Source organism: Apium graveolens, chromosome 1 (assembly GCF_009905375.1).
Source record: "Apium graveolens cultivar Ventura chromosome 1, ASM990537v1, whole genome shotgun sequence".
Lineage (NCBI taxonomy): Eukaryota > Viridiplantae > Streptophyta > Magnoliopsida > Apiales > Apiaceae > Apium > Apium graveolens.
In genome coordinates this window covers 13,781,765-13,798,890 of record NC_133647.1, presented here as the reverse complement: position 1 = coordinate 13,798,890, position 17,126 = coordinate 13,781,765, and the positions used below count along the sequence as shown (strand labels likewise).

Sequence of the window (17,126 nt, the reverse complement as noted above, 5' to 3'; positions counted from 1 at the left end):
GTTGCATTTCAGTTTTAGTATCCAAGTGTTACAGTGGCATTCCATGAGAGAATGTTTTAAGTTTTCTCTTTGTACCTTTCCTATAATTTAAGCATATCATGTTCCAATATTTTATACATGATAAGATATATATGACCAGAAGTCCTATTATTAGAACTCCTCCAACATGAACAGATGAGAGCTTTTTATCTTATGAGGCTAAAGTGAAATGAACCTTTCTCCTGGTGATTGGGGATCCTATCTCAGTACCAACTCAAGATATGCTTATTGGATGTCTGATTTTCCTGTACGAGCGAGATTCATCAGGCATCCTTTTAATTCATCCATACAAAATGATCACAAAAATTAAGTCAATATAAATTTTGATTTTCATTTCATAGTTATAGAAAATGTCAACATCTCAGATGATGAATTTAATTTTTCAATCTTTAAACCAGATCAATATTGAAGTAGTTTTAATGATATGAAATTGATTCACATTTCAGGTGTGTCTTATTCTGGGGTGTCGTCATCTTGGAATAAAACCTTGCCTTTAATATCTTTCCTTCCGTGGATAGTTGCAATTTTGCCTTCACTTGCTGCAAACACTATGCTCATCATTTTCTCTGATGCCTTTTTGTTGTATAATTTTTTTACTTCATCCAGTACGTGGTTTCTTTTTTCGTTGAGAGAAGATGTTAGAATGGCGTGACAGTACTTTGCACGAAGCTTTAACATTTAAGCTGATTGGGCAACCTGTTTAAAGAGTAAAACCAGAAAAAAGCATTTCAGTTTAAAGAAAGAAAATACGACATTTCTCACAATGATTATGTGTTTCTATAAGAAAACGTGCTTACACTTTCAACTTTTAAATCAGTTATCCAGGTTTTTGGATCCCCTTTGTACGTTTCCATATGCCTGATCAAGAATATTCCACAATCCATGTAATTGCCTAGTGTTTGCCAGGGCATTACCATGTACTTAGGCGTGACCTTTTTCAATGAATGTGCAATGTACTCAAGCTTATTTTCCATCAAGTAATTCACAAAGTGTCGGAGCTGCATTTTATAATTAATGTTACACTTTCGATTTTAAGATTAGTAAAATTAAAGAGTTGATTTAAATAACAATCTAGTTTGACTTCAACTTACCAACATTTTAGGCTTTTGACCATACTGCTTTGAAGCAGTTCTCCCTCGCCTAATATTGTCAATTACTTCAAATGCCGGTTTCTTTAAATTGAAGCTGATCAAGTACATGTGTTCATATACAAGCACCGGGAAAAAATATCTGCATATTTTTTTGTGTTAAACAGTTAAGTCTGTAGTTCCAAAATAAAAGTTCCAAAATAAAGAATATATTTTTATGCATCAGAGACATACCAAATCAGCATTTTCTATCCTTATGCTTGGGTATCTTTCAAAATAATGCTTCATATCATTTTTAAAAAGTTCATATTGTGCTTCTCTAGTCTTTGTTTCATCCAAAAGTGCAATCTGGATATTTTTGAGATTATCAAGTTAATACATTAATATAATTATCACAGAAGCTCTCAAGAAGATAACAATAATACACAAATGCTTACCGAAAGACCAATATCCATATAGAGACGCATTGGTGATTCTGTGGATTTATAATTTTCTCTAGCATTCATCAAAATTGACCATATATCGATAACAACACATGACAACTTTTCTTTTAGCTTTAGTGTCTTGAGCACTTCTGCGAAACATGTGTAATCCCCAGAGACAAAAACTTTCGCTCTGTAAATAATAAAATGATTAATGTTGTTCTTTTAGGTGATTAATGTCTAACATGTGGTGCTTTAGTTAATTTTGTGTAAGTGATTAGTGTATTCCAGTAGGTGATTAATGTCTAACATGTAGTGCTTTACTTAATAATATATCTCATTATTAACTAGGACATATATTTTTTTCAGTGAAAATAATGAGCAAGAAAATATAATCTCTGCCTACTAAAAGTACTCATTTATAAACTAAAAGTAATTCCATGTCCTGGTGTGGCACTGATGAATTGATAATTAGGTGAGACACCTCTGTGGCGCACTCTTAAGTAAATTAGTTGTGAAATCTTGGAGATTAAGATAAAATACTTTTGACTTAGCAGACAAGGAGGAAAATTGTGGCAGAAAAGAAGAATTTTAATCATTTAAAAAGAGTGTTTAATACAGCAATTAGCAGTATTAAGATAGGCTCCTGAGTGTAAGAGTCACTTAATGTCACCTAAAATTGACATGCAGCTAGTATGAATCATTTATTTAGTGGAATTTAATAACGACTACTTTTAAGAGCTAGGATTTGAATATACTACTGATTATACTAGTTAGGTGCCATTAAGATATTATTTCATTGAAGAATATCAGGAGACTCGATGTACTAACTGTTAAGCACTACCGTTTAAGAGATGCCGGTTAATATTATAATAGCCGGATTTGTCATTGTCATTAATTGCATCGTTACATAATTAAAATAAATTTTGTGTAAGTGATTAGTGTTATTATTTTAGGTGATTAATGTCTAACATGTGGTGCTTTAGCTAATTTTGTGTAAGTGATTAGTGTAATACAATATGTGATTATTATAATACAGGTAGTGATTTGTAGAGACTTACGTGTCATCCATATTTTCATCAATCATCCACCTGTAGACGGCAATTTCTTGCCTAGAGTAACTTGAATTGATGTCAATGTTTCTCTGTATGTATGGTGACCGGAAAGCTGGTCCCACCTTGATCTCTCTTTTTGTCCGGTTCTTTTGGTGGCATTGGGTTTTTGTTTTCAATGTCGCTTCCATGTTCTTCCATCACTTCTTTGCAGACTTGACTTATTCCAAGAGAGAATGACAGACAAAATTGATCTTCATAATGTTTTTCAATCTCCAACATCCCTTCGGGAGATTTTAACCAATCTATAATATTCATATAGTCATCATGATCTGGTGGTAATTCACCTTTTTCAACTCCAGCAAATGTATCAATGGGAGCTTGCTCTTCTTGACTTGGAAATATTGGAATGCTGTCATTTTTATGAAAATCATCTTCATAACTCTCACTATCCATCCATTTATTTGCTTTGAACAAGCCTTTAATATTCATCTCGATTTCATCAATTTTCTCGTCATTTGGATGCAATTGTTTTGCTTTTTCCAATTCAGATTCATATTGACTCTTGGCTTCAATTAGTTCCATATTTGCCTCTATCAATAAAGTTGCCTTCATACTAAGTGTGTTCCATTACTCCTAAAGAACAAATTACATTGTTATATATGGTAAAATCTATTGTGTGTGGCAGTTAGTTTGACAATGCTATGATAGTATTTAAATAAAAAAAATGAATTGATATACCTCATGTGCTTCGTTCTGTCCATTAACATCTTCTACATCGTCTTTTACCATTTGGGCCACTCACGTCTCAATTTCTGAAATATCATTTTCCTAAACGAAGATGTTAAAAGTTAGCCATATATAAACCTATATGGTTAATTATCTGTCTTATGGTAGTTAAGTGTGTTTGTGGTGGTTTTGTGTGACATTGTGATGATCAATTAAAAAAAAGAATTAAATGCATGAATATACCTCATTTGGCTTGTCATTTATGTTCTGTCTATTATTGAATCTTGTATCTTTGTTTTCATTTTCAGGAACTTCTTCCTCATTTTCTGTATAAGCTTTTCTCTAAACATGCAAAAAAAAATTGTTAGAAACAAATTACATTGGATAATACACAAATATGTGTACTGTACTTACCTTCCAAAATAATCTCTCATTTTCTTCCAATTCTTCTATTGTTGCCAAATTCAAAATTACTCCAGAACCAAATGCATTGTCTTCAACTTCCATCACTTCCATTTCCTTCAATTTCTCTTTTGTCCATCCTCTAAAAGCTGGATAAAGTCTTAGGACAAGTTTTTTGCCTTGAAAACATACTCGATCAACGTACATTATTTGTCAAAAATGAACAAGTGGTCAAATAAATTTTGTAAAAGTTCAAATTCTATCTACTTACATATAAACAAAACTTACGAGCAAAACAATCATTGGTCCGGTATAGAATAATGAAGAAGTCCGCAACCACCTTTTTTTTGTGATCACTAAACTTTTTATCAAATATGCTGCCCAGTTATAATTGGCGCATTTGTCAAGGTTATCTTTGAAAGACAGAATCGTTTGGCTCACAAAATTATTAGTGTTTGATCGTATCAACACGTTTGTTATCACCACCAGAAAGTTCATCTTAAAAATTTCGTTGACCTCCCCTGTTTGTTTAATGCGATCAATCACTTCACAAGCTTTTACCAAACTCTGGCCTTCAGTGATCGGGAACTGCGATCTCCAATTATCAATTCTTTTACTAATCATTTCATCGTTTCCAAACTCAATTTCTGCTCCTCTACATGGCAGTCCAATTACATCGTGCACAGATTGCTCAGTGATTTCTATATCCCCCCTTTTCAGTATTAATGTGCAACTTCTGTCATCAAATGCTTCAAGAACCTTATAAGCTAGCCTCTGGGGGATTTCCACCAACTCAAAATTTAAGAGACTCTCAAAACCGGCATCTCTAACCCATTGTTGTTGTTCATCTGACAGTGCATATATCATGTCAGTCAGCAACCTAGGGGAGTTGCGAATTTTTGCAATGTCATCATCCCGCACAACGTAAAAAGTTACGTTTCTACATGTTGTAATATATAGTGCTGATTTTAATGTGTATTCAATTAAAAAGGTTCTCATGATTGTACCTTCTTTGCAATCTCAGTTCTTTGCTCAATTTTTCCTTTCGCTATTCTTCTTTCTGGTTTCCCTTTTACATTCCCCTTGAAATACATTTACAAGTATTAAACATATTAATACTTTTTTCATCCGATTTTATATATTTTAAAATTTATCAAATTTGTAAAAAAATTATAATATAAAATTAATTACACTCATATATATTCATAACTATTTTTCTCTACATTAATTTTATATAAAAAATATTAAATATTTCCGTCACTTTATTCACATTTCTTCATTTTTCTTGTATCATTTCATTTTTTTAATATCTCGTATCTAAAACAGATGTACACATGGTACCAAAGGAGTAGTCTTACACTCATGTACTAGCCTACCTATAAACACAACACTTTCACAGTTTCATTCATGTAAAATCTCACCATAAGTCTCTTAAATAATCACTTCTCTCTCAAAAATATGAAGACCCCAAGAACAACAAAGTACAGTGAGGTGGGTAAGCTAGCAAGCTACATAGCGCAGCATAGATACGCACCTATAACTCAATCCTAAAATTTTAAATGCTACAAATTACCTTTTTCAGATTTCTCATCTTTCCCTTCATTTCTGCTTTGTTGTTTACAATTTTTTGTTGTCCGGGAACATCTTCATCAGTTTCCTAAACAAAATATGAAGTATAAATTCAATGGTGAAATGTTTTTTACTATTAAATAATCTCTGCAAATCTAAGGTGATTTATATACCTCATCTATGATTCTTAGCTTCTTTTTTTCTTTATCATTCCCGCAATTTCCTCTTTGTTTTTTCCTTTGCTTTTCATCATTTCCCCCTATAAAATCAGACAATTAGTTAACTGGTTAATACCCAATAGATTATCTGATTTTACCTTAACTGCAAGTCTTTTGTTGACTTTTTTTGATTCACAGGCATCATTTTTCTTTTTCGACCACGGTGCTGGATTTACAAAATCATCATCCGAATTATAAACAACAACTTCCCCTGCAGAAAGCAATATTTTAAGGCAACTCAGCAGTTTAGCAGTAATATTATAACAAAATATTAGAGGATGATTTTATAAATTAAAGAAGCAAATACCTCCTGCTAGAACATCTGTTTGTACATTGATAATCATCTGCTCAGCATCATTTTCTATTTCAGGTTCTGCAACAAAATTAAGTAACACGACGGAATAAACCACACTCCACTTTTAATATCAAAGAATATCACTAAACTCTTCAAATTTATGACACTTATACTGCTAAACATCAAACCACTGTAATATAAGACAAGTACTAATATTATGGATGAATTTATAAGACAATAATTTTATACAAGAAGAAATAAGGAAATACCTCTTGCCGGTTCATCAGTTTGTATATTTCTAATCACCTTATCAACATCATTTTCTATCTCTTGTTCTACAACTATATTATCTTCTACATTATTGCCTCCCGCGTCAATAATTTCAACTTTGGCTTCTTCCAAATTAATGTAAATTGGGCCAGCAACTGGTCTGCGTAGTTTATGTAGTATAAGGCGTGCACTCCGTCTTATACTACCTGCAAATATCATAATCCAAGCATCATATAAGTCTCAATATATCCAAAAAAGATACATAAAAACATTTTTGCGTAATTCTAAGCCTATATGTAAAACAAAAGATTATCAATAATCAGAACTAATCATTACAGAATTGTAAGAATAATAAAAAATCATCTGCATAATCACCACCTCATTCTAAAAGTCATAACTACTCATACTAACAAAATCATTACTAAATCACCAAAATCCTAATCATAACATCAATAAATCACCACCTCTGATAACATTATCAAGGTGCTTATATGCAACGTGACCGATTCGTGATAACATTCTCAGTGAAAGGCGAATGTAAAAAATTAAATATGAGGAGGGCATAAGGCTGTAAATCATAAATATCTTTTCTAAGTAACATCTTACACATAAAACATACAGGAAAGAAATTAAGAGCGATGATTAGACACTTTCTTAGCACTGGTAAAGCCCGGTTAGATAGATATGTCCAAATGTCTCTTCAGTTTCCTTGTAATTTCATAAATGGAAAATCATAAATAAACGTAAAGTCACATCTCAGGTCAACAATATTTTAGAATTTACAGCATATATTAAAAAGGCTGCGTTTCAAAACCGGAAACATTAAACTGTACCAAGAAAATATAGAATTATAGTAATGAGCAATGGACTAAATTTATTCATAAAAATTAATTACCTGGTGACTATTTAGAAATAAATCAAAATTGGCCTCGAACAGCTGCTTTCTAGTTACTCCCACACAGGGATTTACACTATATTTTGTTCTATAAAAGGACTATTCTACTTTCTACTTTCATTTTATATTCATCTTGTTTTCCCAAACCTACAATTTTTTCTTTTATTTCTCCACAACTTTTCTGATCACCATGTATAGAGTTGCTAGAGCATCAGAATACCCAGTCATTCATGGCTTAGGAATCACCGACATAAAAATTTCGAAAAAAGCATGGATTCTCCCTGCTGTCTTCACCATTGGCCCGCGCCTCGACAATGACAACCTTTTAAAGTATGCCAAACTCATTTCTCCCCATGACAAGCTCTCAAACCATGTCAAAGAGATTGTTCAGGGTATTATTGACAAGCTCCCAAACCATGTCAAAATTGATGCAGAGACGAAGATTATTTCGACACAAAGGCAGGGGCAGGGGTGGAAGGAGGAGATAAGAGGAAAGGCGGAGGTGAAGGTTTTTGAGAATGAGAGGGAGGCTGAAGTAGCTGGCGAAGAGGAAGGCAGGGTGGGCGAAAGACGCACATGTGGCTGAGGTGGAGGTAAAGAAGGCAATGGCACTACGGGAGGCAGATTTGCAGAAAGAGGTGAAGATAATGAATGCATTGACTCAGACGGAGAAGCTCAAGGCTGAGTTCTTGAGCAAGGCTAGTGTTGAATATGAAACCAAGGTGATCAATATTGAACTTTTAAAAACTTGCATGACATACATATTAACCCCTTGTCATAACACCCTAATTTTAAGAGCCTAAAATCGTAGAAATTTTAACTACTTCGCACATAATCACTTTGTCAATCTAACAATTAACGTCATTTCGTACCTTTTACACCTCCGAACTTTAATATAGACAATTCACAATACCTTTTTCTTCTAGTCCTTTCTATTTTCCCCAACACTCTTTTGTCTTTTAATTACATTCACAATTCTTTATCATACATTTTTTTACATTTTCTTTCTGCAAAAGAACAAATTAGTGATCGATTTTCAGTAGTATCACTCTCAATCTATAATTAGATATTTATCACTGTAATTTCCACTTGCCATTTAATTAAAACACAGGTACAAGAAGCAAACTTGGAGTTGTACAAGAAACAAAAGGAGGCAGAAGCAATTCTATACCAAAAGGAAAAGGAAGCAGAAGCTCAAAAAACCATAGCCGATGCAACATTTTATACCCGACAACAAGTTGCAAATTATATGCAAAACAAAAGGAAGCCCAAGGACTAGTCGCGCTATCACAAGCACAAGGCACATATGTAAGCACACTTTTGAAAGCCGTAGGAGGCAATTACAATGAATTAAGAGATTACTTGATGATTAATGGGGGAATGTACCAAGAAATCGCAAAGGTTAACAGCGAAGCAGTGAGCGGATTGCAGCCTAAGATTAGCATTTGGTCTAATGGAGAAAATAAAGGAGATGGGAATAGTATAAAAGGAATTGGGGAAGTTTATAAGATGCTGCCACCTTTGTTTAAAACGGTTCATGAACAATATTATTCTAAAAATCATCTGCATAATCACCACATCATTCTTAAAACCGTAACTACTCATACTAACAAAATCATCAATAAATCACCACAAGAATAAATTACAACAATACTAAATCACCATAAATCTGATTATATGACTGTCAATACAACAAAAATTTACCACATTAATCTAAAAATCTTCTGCGTAATCATATACAACAAAAAATCACCACATTAATTTAAAATTAGTCAATAAGATTTGGTCCATAACAAATATTAAAACCAAATCAGACAGTTCAACCAAGACCATATGATGTGCTACAGAGGTGACATTGCAAACAAAGAAGCTGATCTCGACCCGTAAAATACAGAGCACATTCAAAGTTCATGTTAAATGTAAAATGTAAATTAACCATATAAATCTGTATTTTTAGAAATGCTATAAAAGGTTAAAGCGGCTACAATTATCGGTTTAAGTACATAAGAGCAAGAATCAGAAAACGAAGATGTCCTTTATATTTACTTTAATCCCGCGGTACATACATGATCCATACTAGAAATTACACAATAATTCATCATAATACATGCGAAAAATAGAACAAAAAGTATTTTTATACCAAACTAAACATAATACAGCTTCTCTGGAACCCAATTTGAAGACTCACAACTATCAGGACTCATTACACTATCTGCAAAAATCTATTCCTAATTCTTTGTTAAATAAGCCCTATTATAGCTGCTCCACAAAACATTTTTTTTTTAATAAGAAACATCCTAATTTTTTTAAACATCCTAAATCACCACAAACCTGATTATATGACTGTCAATACAACAAAAAATCACCTCATTAATCTAATAATCTCCTGCGTAAATATATACTAACAAAATCATTACTAAATCTCCACATCATTGTGTAAGCCTATATTATAAGCAAAAAATAATCTATAATCAGATCTAATCATCATACAAGTGTCAGTTAAACAAAAAATCAAGGCACTACTCTTAAATAATATTTGTAATCCTAAATAATAAAATCACCAATAAATATGGAAAAAAGAATCATCATAAGAGTGACAATATCACAAAAAATCAACAAAAATAAGTACTCTACTTTAAAAATAAAAAATATCAACAAACATATTGAAAAACAGGTTTAATAATAATAAAAAATAAGTTAAAGTTAATTTTTGCATACCTCCAGGAAATTCATCCATAATTTCCTAAAAATTACTTAGAAACAGGTCGATTTTTGAAAATAAAGAGTATAAGTACCGAATTAGACTATTAAACTTGAAGGAAAATCAGAAAATCACTTAAAATGTGTCGATTCTTACCTTTATTCGGAGTGCATCGTCGATAATTTAACAAAGAGAAGTGGGATAGAGTGAGAGAGAGAGATATTTAGTGAGAGATGCCGTTAATGGTGTGTGTATTTGTGTATCAGTTTGTTAGGCAGTAAATGCGTGTGTTCAAATGTGTCTATAGGCGCGCTGTTTTAAATATAAATGTTAGAAACTCCCACTGATTTTTGATTTATTTACAAAAAAACTACCAAATTTGTACTGCATTTTTTGCTAAGATGGATGGCTGTGATGAGATCTCATATCTCACCAAAAAAAGGTTCTCAATGGAGCGCGACCCTATATATACATATATATATATATATATATATATCAATAAAGAGTTATGTTACAAGTTTAAAAAAATTCATCATATTTCCTAACACATATCGTAATACTTTTTTATATGTATTATCAATATACCTAGATATGTATCAAATTAGTTATTACGTGTGAAATTTGTTATTATACGACCATAAAAAAGTTTAATGACATAAAAACGTGACAGGTTGGTAGATACATCCAGAAGAAAGTTTTTGGCCATGAGAATCTAGTATAGAAATTATCAAAATTAATAACTTTTTTTAGTTTTTTTCAATTTTAATATTTTTTGAAATAAAATTAACCAGACATACATCTCGTTATATCGATTTTTTTAATTACATATAAGATTACATGAATTTGTAGAAACTCGTCGAGATGACATATGTTTGCATCGAGTTCCAGAAAAACGCACTTTTATAGAATAATTTTGAAAAATAGTATTTTTAAAAAAATAAAAAAATAGTTTTGCATTTTTTTAAAAACATGGTATTTAATTTAGATTTTAAAAAGTTCTTTAAAATGTGGAGGTATTCAATCTAAATTTTTAAAAATACATTAAAATTATTGTAACAGCCCGACTTTTCGGAAAATATATTATATTTAAATGTCAAAACTAAAACTACAAATTTTATTCATATTTAAAATAAGTTTCTAATTGTCCATAAAAGTCTAAAATTCAAGGCATGAATAAAATCATCTAAACTGGAAATAAACTCAAACCCAGGGAGAAATAATTTCCAATACAAACATAATCACTAAAATATTATTGCAAGCAAGCTCAAATCAGTCCACCCTTAAGATGATCCAAAAGCTAAACACCTGAAAATTTGTAAGTAATGAGCCAAAGAGCCCAGCAAGAAAACTATCGAACTAACCAGAGGATCAAGTGAGTTTGTTAAATATTTTATAAATCATAATTCAGAATATCCGTCGTCCATAAATCACAGTTTCAAAAATAAAGATATTATAAATTCCGTAGTTCGCTACGATCACGAGTACCTGGTGACACAGTATCATAGGTTCATATATGTCGGTAATGCGTCTCTCACTAAGGTATCATAAATTGTGCGAAGCACGCCCTAGCAAGATATCGTAATCTAGTTCCGGAACTATACACAATTACTAACGGGTTCAAATGTCATAGCTGACTGGGAATGGGAATTTCTTATATCTAAAATATTCCTTGATCCAAATTTACGTAACAAAAATATTTTTAAAAAATTTAAATATAAAAACATTTAAACAATATTTAGTAATTACGAAAAGTTAACTTACCTTATTAGGGAGAATCACACTAACTGAAACCTTCCAGAAAGGAAAGTCAAAGAAAGCAAGTCACAGAGGTACTGACACATCTTCCATAACTGGTGTTCTGCAATTATTGCACATGGATTTATTTGGACCAGTTAATGTCCTTTCGATGTCAAAGAAGTGTTACTGTCTTGTGATAGTTGATGACTATTCCAAGTATACGTGGGTTTTATTTCTTCACTCTAAGGATGAAACACCACAAGTTGTGATTGATCATATCAAGATGATTGAGTTAGATTCTAATGTCCCTGTTAGAGCAATAAGGTCAGATAATGGAACAGAATTCAAGAATTCACTTCTCAATGGATTCTGTACAGACAAAGGGATTACCAGACAATTTTCAGCTCCTAGAACCCCTCAGCAAAATGGAGTGGTAGAAAGGAAGAATCGTACATTGATTGAAGCTGCAAGAACGATGTTAAGTGAATCAGGTCTTCCAATGTACTTTTGGGCTGAAGCTGTCAATACTGCATGTTATACTCAGAATCGAACATTAATCAACAAAGACTTCATGAAAACTCCTTATGAGATTTTGAATGAACAGAAACCTTCTATCAAATACTTTCATGTATTTGGTGCCAGATGCTTCGTGCTCAAGGATGGAGATGATCGTCGTGGTAAATTCGAGGCAAAGGCATATGAGGGTATTTTTGTTGGATATGGAAGAAGATCATACAGAGTGTATATCATTGATCAACACAAAGTAACTAAAAGTGTCAATGTTACATTTGATGACACTAAACTCCCTAGTATCCAAACTGAAGATCCTTCTGAGAAACTGAAGTTTGATGATATGTCAGATTCAGAATCAGAACATGGTCAAGAACCTGAGGTTGTTGCTGGTGAAGAACCTGTTAATCATGATGATACTCAAGGTAATGGTGATGGAAACTTTGGCAACAATGGAGATACCACTGCTATTGATGGAGAATCTTCAAGTCAACATGGCAACAACTCAGGGGGAGATGCTGAAGGATCAACTAGTAGGACACAACATCCCAATGAATTTCAAGGCGAATCATCAAGATCAAATCTTCCAAGACAGACTGTCTGGAATAAAGCTCATCCTTTTGAGTTGATTATTGGTGATCTAGATGTTGGAGTCAGAACTAGACGTGCTACTCAAAATGAGTGTCTGTTCTCAGGATTTTTTTCTGAGATGGAACCTAAGAAGATTGAGGAAGCACTGACTGATCCAGATTGGGTGATTTCTATGCAAGATGAACTCAATCAGTTTGAACATCAACAAGTCTGGAAACTGGTACCTAGACCTACACATAAGAAAGCTGTTGGTACTAGGTGGGTATTCAGGAATAAACTAGATGAAGATGGTGTGGTTACAAGAAAAAAAGCAAGACTGGTAGCTAAAGGCTATTCTCAAGCTGAAGGCATTGATTATGATGAAACCTATGCTCCAGTGGCTAGACTAGAGGCCATCAGGATATTTTTGGCATTTGCAGCATTCTCTAACTTTAAAGTTTATCAAATGGATGTCAAGAGCGCCTTTCTGAATGGAAAGCTGGATGAAGAGGTATATATAGAGCAACCTCCTGGTTTTGAAGATCCAGATCATTTGGATTTTGTCTTCTTTCTTTTCAAGGCTATCTATGGACTCAAACAGTCTCCGAGAAAATGGTATGACACTCTCTCTGAATTTCTTATTGAAAATAGCTTTATTAGAGGTGTCATAGACAAAACTCTCTTTTCTAAAAAGCATAAGTATGATACTATATTAGTCCAAGTCTATGTGGATGATATAATATTTGGGTCTACTAATGATAATCTCTGTAAGAGATTTGCTAAGTTAATGCATATCAAATTTGAAATGAGCATGATGGGAGAGCTGGAGTTCTTTCTTGGATTACAAGTAAATCAAAGATTAGATGGAACTTTTATTTGTCAATCCAAGTATCTCAAAGAACTCCTCAAAAAGTACAATATAGAGGATTCTACATCAGCAAGGACTCCGTCAACTACAGCTGTCAAGCTTGGACCATGTGAAAACTCCATTAAGGTAGATGTCACAAGCTACAGAGTTATGATTGGCTCGTTACTCTATCTTACTGCAAGTAGACCAGATAATATGTATGCTACATGCTTATGTGCAAGGTTCCAAGCGGATCCTAGAGATATTCATCTCGTTGTTGTTAAACGAATCTTAAGATATCTTAAGGGAACACCAAATCTAGGTATTTGGTACCCTAAAGAATCTAGTTTTAACCTTGTTGGATATACAGATTCAGATTACGCAGGAAGTGTTGTTGATAGGAAAAGCACCTCAGGGAGTTGTCAATTCCTAGGTAGCAGACTAGTCTCATGGTACAGCAAGAAACAACAAACAGTTTCAAATTCAACGGCTGAGGCTGAATATATTACTGCTGGAAGCTGCTGTGCTCAGATCTTGTGGATTAGGAATCAGCTACGGGACTATGGCTCTGTATTGAACAAAATACCTATTCTATGTGACAATACAAGTGCAATAGCCATCACCAACAACCCTGTACAGCATACAAGGACCAAGCACATTGACATCAGGTATCATTTTATTAGAGAACACGTAATGAATGGTACTGTTAAACTATTTTTTGTTCCAACAGAAGAACAAATAGCAGATATTTTCACTAAACCTCTTGATGAATCCACATTTACCAAATTAGTTGGTAAATTAGGTATGTTGAATAGCTTTAGTGATTAAACTTGTGAATATCTGAAATCTGTTCTTGAGTGAATTTACAAATGAATTTTTCATAAATGAAAAATTCATTTGCAAATTTATTTTATCATTTTCCAAATTTTTTTGCTTATTTCTATGTAATTTTTATTATCTTATCTTATTTATTTACTCAACTTGTTAATTTTAATGTCTCAGAATATTTTATTTTCTCTAAAAATATTTTTCTATGAATTTAATTTATTAAAATTCAAAAGAAATCTATTTTTGGACTGAAAATATTATTATCTCTGAAATATTTTAATTATTTTAATTATATAAATATTTTCTGCCATATTTCATTTCAGTTTTTTGTGTTTTTAACAGTTTTTATGTTAATTATTCAGTATATTTAAAATACTTAATTTATTTTATACTAGAATGACAATCGGCAAGACAATTGAAATTGTCCTGCTGAAAGTCATTCCAGTACTAATACTTGTTTATTTTTAAATCAGTTCAATTTTATAACTGGCAAGACAATCGATATGACTATTGATTGTCATGCCAGTAATAAAATTAATATCAGATATATTATGTTTTATTTTGTACTGGTATGACAATCGGTATGACTATCAGATTGTCATACCAGTTATATATTATTATTTATTTTGTTTTTTGTTTTTTCTTCAAAATTGCCTTGTATGACTATCGGTATGACAATCGGTAAGACTATCCCGAATTGTCATACCAGTTGTCTATTTAGTGTTTCTTTGTCTTGTTAAAATCATCCAGTTCAGTTTTTGTTAAAAATTCCAACAGTCTTTCAAATTTTCTCTCTTATTTCTCTCTCTCTCTCTCTCTCTCTCTCTCTCTCTCTCTATTCGATCAAACTCAAAACTGCTTCCTTGTCTTCCTTGCTCGAGTTTTTACTCAGCATACAAAAATCATCACTCCTGTGATATATACATACAAGTATATACATACAGAAGTGCTGTCGAATTTTTTTTAAAAAAATAAGTTTGTGTTTGTTTGATTTTGGGTTTTTTATTTTAATTTTGTTTTAAAGAACTTTAACGAGATACAAATCTTTCTAAATTTTTTGAATATAATTGATTTAATTCGAATTGTTAAATTAATTTAATTAATTCAAATTTTCTTAATATTACTCTTAAAATTCTGAAAGTGTGTGTCTTATTATTTTTTTAAAAAATGGCTCTCAATTTCCAAATCATTTCGCATAATCTTGTTGGTTATTTTAATCCAGATAAATGTGATGTAGAAAAATTTAAGCTGTGGATTAGATTTTTAAATGACCATTCGATTGTTAGCTCTGCTATTAAATCAAATGTGATTTTAAATGTTGATCTGCTAAGACTGATTTGCACAACCTCTACTGTGGCCGATGATTTTAAATCTTTTTCATTTACCAGTGGCAAACACACAGTATGTGGTTGATGAAACAGTCGTCAATCGAGCTTTAAATTTTCCTATGGACAATTTCTGTAATTTGCTATTTCAAACTTTTTCCATGCTATTCACTATCAGGGGGTAATTAATTTAACCAAGTTATCAAAATCCAATTTGGTGTCTGAATGGGACATTTTCTTCGATACACTTTCTAAAGTGTTTGTCAACTGCACTAAATCCAACTTTCACAATATCACTTCCACTCTGCAGTATATTGGTCTTGCGGTTGTTTTCAATCAAAGGATCAATTTTGCCAAACTACTTTTACCCATTCTCTTGAGACGTCTCACTACTGCTTTACGTGATCATTCTACAAATCGTAGGGTCTCGTGTTACTATGCTCGTTTTCTCATGCTCATAGCAGAACATATTCTCTCACCTGAGCATAAAGCCCTTTTTGCTAACTCCGCAGTAACCGAACCCCCTCCTGTAAGCAAAAAGATTTACACCCGCCAAGACACAACTTTCAAATTCATGCAAGTTCCAGTACTTGTATCTGCTTTCATGGCCACTTATATTCCCTTACCTATCTTCAATCTTCCCGGTCATGAATAGCAAGCTCAACCTCCAGTGGTTCAAACCACCCAGGCTCAAGCATCAGATGCTCTTCCTCTACAGGTAATAGTTCCTACAACTCAACCTATTCCTACTTCTGTTGAAAGACCCCCAGTGGTTGATAGGTCTGACCATGAAGTTGTAGAACCACAGCTTCAATCCCAGGTCATAGAGCTAAACACAGAGTCACAACCTATCTCAACCTCTCCCCCACTGTCTAAAATGTTGCCTAAAAGGTTAATAGGAAGTAGTTTGTTGGTAGATGTGAATGAACCCTCAACTCTGCCTCCTCCGAAGAAAAGAAGAACATTTACTGAGGCATCTGAAAGCCCATCCTTGTCCTCCCATCAGGACATGGACTTTGAAATGGCCACTGAACAGTTACTAGAAACATCCTCTCAACAGGATGAATCTATTGAAATTCGCCATAGGGCCATGGTATCCTGTACTGAGTCAAGCACAATTCCATTACTCACAATGGAAGCATACAGACCAGTAGATGATACTCAGGACACGGAGCGAGGAGTGCACATAGAGTCGGTTACAGTGCCTGCCATAGTTACGGCAGAAGAGCAGTCAAATGCTTCTGAGGGAAAATCTGACTCTCAGTCACCTTTAATAGAGTCATTTTCTCCCCTCTCAGATCCAACACCTCTGGCTCCCTCACGGGATTCTCCACTCGCAGATTTATCTGGAGAAAGTGGAGGGCAGCTCGGTCAATCTATCCCTGAAGCAATTCAGACATCTATTTCACATGAAATGATAGGTTTGACTGAGGATCGGGACTCGCGAATTCCCATTGCACCACCACTGACCTCTCTTGAAGAGGCTAGGGTGATTTTAAATGCAGGTACAGAAGATCAGCCTCAGGAAGACTCCTCACAAGCAATTATATTGAGAGATACACATGCACGTGAGTTGAGTGAATTAAACAGGAGAGATATTCAGATGAGCGCACACACAGACACAAACAC

The 17,126-nt window shown here is 33.2% G+C and overlaps 1 protein-coding gene, 1 long non-coding RNA gene and 1 pseudogene across 2 annotated transcripts; 1 reads left to right on the top strand and 2 right to left on the bottom strand.

The window, feature by feature from the left end:
• Positions 1-493: 493 nt before the first annotated feature.
• Positions 494-4,620, bottom strand: LOC141719309 (uncharacterized). Its single transcript, XM_074521682.1, has 10 exons — positions 4,004-4,620; positions 3,745-3,911; positions 3,574-3,672; positions 3,343-3,432; positions 2,611-3,237; positions 1,565-1,742; positions 1,362-1,475; positions 1,131-1,269; positions 837-1,037; positions 494-735 (listed from the first exon to the last, which is right to left on the bottom strand). Exons 5-8 carry the CDS (start codon positions 2,790-2,792, stop codon positions 1,243-1,245), a joined length of 501 nt encoding a protein of 166 aa, XP_074377783.1. The 5' UTR covers positions 2,793-3,237; positions 3,343-3,432; positions 3,574-3,672; positions 3,745-3,911; positions 4,004-4,620; the 3' UTR covers positions 494-735; positions 837-1,037; positions 1,131-1,242.
• Positions 4,621-4,739: 119 nt separating this feature from the next.
• LOC141719304 (uncharacterized) lies at positions 4,740-9,963 on the bottom strand. Its single transcript, XR_012574069.1, has 6 exons — positions 9,837-9,963; positions 6,084-6,290; positions 5,827-5,892; positions 5,475-5,730; positions 5,306-5,389; positions 4,740-4,814 (listed from the first exon to the last, which is right to left on the bottom strand). It is a non-coding gene; the product is annotated as an uncharacterized LOC141719304 (long non-coding RNA).
• LOC141718884 (flotillin-like protein 4) lies at positions 7,170-8,620 on the top strand (annotated as a pseudogene).
• Positions 9,964-17,126: the final 7,163 nt, after the last annotated feature.

Bases quoted from the DNA above. Each gene is read 5' to 3' on its own strand.
- LOC141719309 (XM_074521682.1), bottom strand. From the start codon at position 2,792: ATGGAAGCGACATTGAAAACAAAAACCCAATGCCACCAAAAGAACCGG. The intron at 1,743-2,610 runs GTAAGTCTCTAC...TATTATTTACAG, and splicing joins GATGAAAATATGGATGACAC to AGCGAAAGTTTTTGTCTCTG. The intron at 1,270-1,361 runs GTATGTCTCTGA...AAAAATATGCAG, and splicing joins GGATAGAAAATGCTGATTTG to ATATTTTTTCCCGGTGCTTG.